The 4,189-nt window shown below is 35.5% G+C and overlaps 1 protein-coding gene across 2 annotated transcripts in view; it reads left to right on the top strand.

Annotated features, from left to right (window-relative positions):
* Window positions 1-3,345, top strand: part of LOC106873800 (uncharacterized) — a 6,836-nt gene extending 3,491 nt beyond the window's left edge. Inside the window, exons 3-6 of one of the 2 annotated variants that reach the window (XM_014921316.2) lie at window positions 213-316; window positions 828-938; window positions 1,813-1,926; window positions 2,713-3,345. In XM_014921316.2, coding sequence (XP_014776802.1) covers window positions 213-316; window positions 828-938; window positions 1,813-1,926; window positions 2,713-2,748 — 365 coding nt within the window. In that variant the 3' untranslated portion in view covers window positions 2,749-3,345. The other variant, XM_052975347.1, reaches the window with a different exon arrangement.
* Window positions 3,346-4,189: the final 844 nt, after the last annotated feature.

Raw genomic sequence — 4,189 nt, 5'->3', positions numbered from 1 at the left:
ATATATATATATATATATACATACATACATACATGTATATATATATACGTATATATAATGCATATCTGTATGTATGCATACATGCATCAAATCATATAGAAGCATATACACATAAACTTATGTTTCTGTGCACACACATGCGCGCACACACACAGAGTCACACATATACATACATTAATAAATATTTTTATCTCTGAACATTTTTGCACCAGATAAAATTACCATGAGTCGCACGACGAGTGGGTTTGTGAGCATCGTTGAATTAGCAACTGATGGAACATACATTAAACTTGAAGACCTTGCTAAGTTTCCAAAGGTAAGTGTGTGCATGGGTTTCTGTTGGTTTATTAGTGCTCCTGATGGCCCTTTTATACCATTTTCTTATATATATATATATACACTTTGACAGCTAATAGTTTAACGACCACTAATATTTTTCTTTCCTCGCTTTGTACATAATTTTTGTAAGTTTCGTGTACGTAACAAGGTAGTTACTACTTAGCACCGCTGTTTGATAGAAACCGTAGCAAATCTTAATTCATCTCTACCTCTCTCTCTCTCTCTCTCTCTCTCTCTCTCTCTCTCTCTCTCTCTCTCTCTCTCTCTCTCTCTCTCTCTCTCTCTCTCTCTCTCTCTCTCTCTCTCTCTCTCTCTCTCTCTCCCGCTCACATGCATACAGACACATACGAACATACATATATACGTACGTAAACATTGAAATATATTTTACCTCTGTAATATCTAATGGTTCATTGACTATCCATATAATTCATTGTCATCAGCATTCCTTTTCTTTTGTTTAATGTATATACTCTTTCTAATCATAGGGCGCATCAAACATAAAGAACTGGACACTGACCCAAACCCTGGAAAATGGCACGAGCTACACCCATAAATTTACCGATGGTAACGTGTTTAGTTCTGGCAAAATTGTCAAGGTAAGTTTGTGTTATTTTTTTTAATGTTAATTATTCTTATAACATATATTAACTAAATATCAGATATTATAGGCACTAATTTAAATCTATAAAAGAAATGGCGACACTGTGGCGAGAATGGAATATCGATTGCTGGGAGTCAGCATTCCGCATGACAATGTTGAGTAATATCAGGTGTATTGTTACAGATATATTAACTGTAATATTTTCCTTCCATTATTTTCGTCCAGAATAAATGGGGGTGAGAGAAGGAGAAGGAAGAAGGGATTCATTTACTTACCAATTGTGTTAGTAAACATGTTTCCAATTTGTGCATATATTAATTACATTAAAATCATTAGTAGTTACTTCCAAATGATATTTTTGAAGTTAATTTGAAGTGGATGCCACCTCTCTGACCACTGCAGTATCCACGGACAAGAAAACAATTGCTAATCATTCTGTCTATAGTCAAACATTTTAGAGTGGTGAACACAATGCCTTATGTTATTCGTTCCACCTCTTCTCATTCTCAGTTCAAATCCCGTTAATATCTACTTTACCTTTCAGCCCTTTGAGGTCGACAAATTATATAAAGTACCAGTTACATACTGAGGATGATAGCATTCGTAAACCATCTACTCACTAATCTTTCAAACTTTTTGCCTTTGCAGAATCGTTACGGTATCCGGAAAATACGCTTTGATACTTGTTTCCGGCTCTTTACTTCGCATTTTCAAATCCTGCCGCAGTCAACACTTCCGTCTGCCACTTCGAGTTTATAAAATAAAGTACAAGTGAAGAGCTGGAGTCCATGTGATCGACTAAACCTCGTGATCACATTTCTGATTTTTCTTGATGATGTTATAATTAATCCTTTTATATCTATCTTTAGATTTGGGGATCAAAACACGGTGCTGGGCAAGACGGCATCACATCTTCCGCTGTCGCTCAATGGGGAACAATGGTCATCCCATCGACAGTTACTTTGACAGACGACAAAGGCAAGGTAAGATGTCCTAATTTATTGTTTAGCACACATTTTCTTTCACACTTTTCTCCACTATAGCCCTTGAGTATATTTTTCTTTCTAGTGTCATGCACTTTGAGAGTTGATCTATGTAGTCATTTGTCTCCCTGATATACCATATTATATAAAATGTACAAATTTTATTTCTAGAGAACAGGCCACAATCAAATCTGTATTTGAAAAGCATACCAGTTCGATATGCATTTGATCAACAATCTTAATAAGCTTAGCGGCAGTTGGTAGTATTTAGTAAGGCTGATTCAGTTCACTGCTTTAAGTAACGTTTGGAATGTGATTTTAATACTGACAATTAATAAAAATATTTCATGACCTTGCTGCGTCGGGTTCAATAAAACGCTTCCTGTCGGCATGGCTTTGAGACAGACGTTATATCTTCCAATAGCAATGTTTTTCATACATTTAAACATAGCGACATAATTTGCTTCAGTACACAATAAAAATACTAGTTATATATGAAACGTCGAGTAACCGATAAACAGAACGTATTCTGATTCTCATTTGAGAGCAATCACACGAAGTTAAAACAGCCTATGAAATATTTCATTTTTAACTTTACGAGCACAAAAAAGAGAATTAATATATTGTGACTTCTGACTCTTGTGTAAAGTTTTATGATACACAGGCCAGAACGACTATTGTCGTTACACTACATGAAGGTGTTTAATCTTGTGGTGCCTCAACTCCTTAATAGGTCACGAATCTCCCAGTTTATTTATTAATTTCTCATTATTTTTCACTTTTCAGCAATGCGCAACAGTTGTGATCAAAATAAACTCATGAAAAACGTAATGTTGCAGCAAAGAAAATCCATTTTTGTTCCTGTTAGCACCAAGTTTCAGAAAATCTCTTTTTTTTAAAATTAAAATTTTAGTTAAAACATTAATTCTAAAGTAAACTTCTAAAAATATCAATTTTTCTGTTTTAATAATTTTTAATGATTCTCAAACATTTAAGATAATTATAGAAAATAAGACTAAATTCATTTTTCAATACAATATATTTTGCAACATTGCTAAATAATTATTCAAATATTAACAAACTCTTCAGCTTGATAACCTTCTGCAATCGTAATTTCAATAAAGATTATTATTCTACAAGTTACCTAGATAATATGATATCGATGCCCGGTGTGTTTTGCTTTCAAATGTTTTGTACTTTATGGTATTTTACATTACAAAATTTATGCTAAATTTATGCTGTATAAACATCGAGGAAGATATTTAACGATATCTTTTGAAAATATGATTAAATTTGTTTCCAGATTAGAGAACATTATTTCTTATTCTATTAACAACCTTGTAATTCTTAATTCGAGTCCAAGGACCATTTGACTAAATTGTACGGAAAAAGGGCAATAAAATCATATTAATACATATATTTTCGGATTAGTTATGTTATTTTTAACATCATCTCTTTCTAAATAGTCACATTGCGCAGCAATACACCAGTCTCAGCGTTCCTGCCACATTTGGAGTCCAGCTCGGAAGTCACTTTCCGTGAGTCGAGTACCTTCTGCGATTCGCTCTGGATCTTGACAACGGTGTTAGAACAGTGACCTTCGAACTGCATTTTCCTCTTGGAGAAGGGATGGAAGTTCGCAGGCACTAAAGCTGACGAATACGATAGGTGCGGAAGCGATATCATGTTGTGGTTCGGTGAAGAATCCATTTGTTCGTGTTCCACAACATTGGTCGCATTCACCGAATGTCTTCCCTGAAACGCATCAAGACGTCGCAGTAGAACTCTCGATTGACGGTCTGGTCCCGAGGGAAAAATTCTCCATGAATGATATTACATTACCGGGATGATACTCGTCGCAAGTCTCACAGATCTCTCATCGTTTTCCAGGGAGGTTTTCCTGCTTTTAAAGCGTCCGTACCACTCGAAACATTGCGTACGAACCATTGCTTCGACGCTGTAAGCTTGCCAAAGCATGCAAAATTTCATGTTGACTCTTCGTTTCAGCTTCCTGTCCATGAAAGAATCGCAGACAGGATCATACACGCGCTTTCAAAAACACAAATTTCACAACTTGCGAAGTAAACACAGCAATCTCCCTCGGCACAGTGCTTCATGAAGGTCACTGCTAGCTCTCACTGCACATGCAACCGTGTGCTGCCGTCTTTTGGCGCGCAACTGCACTAATCCGTAGAACTTTTTCGTAGTCTCTCGTATATATGTATAGAGAGTATTATTTAATATTCTCTCTCACCATATATAT

Source organism: Octopus bimaculoides, chromosome 21, assembly GCF_001194135.2.
Source record: "Octopus bimaculoides isolate UCB-OBI-ISO-001 chromosome 21, ASM119413v2, whole genome shotgun sequence".
Taxonomy (NCBI): Eukaryota; Metazoa; Mollusca; class Cephalopoda; order Octopoda; family Octopodidae; genus Octopus; species Octopus bimaculoides.
Note: the sequence above shows the minus strand (reverse complement) of the source record. Positions and strands in the feature narration are given on the sequence as shown.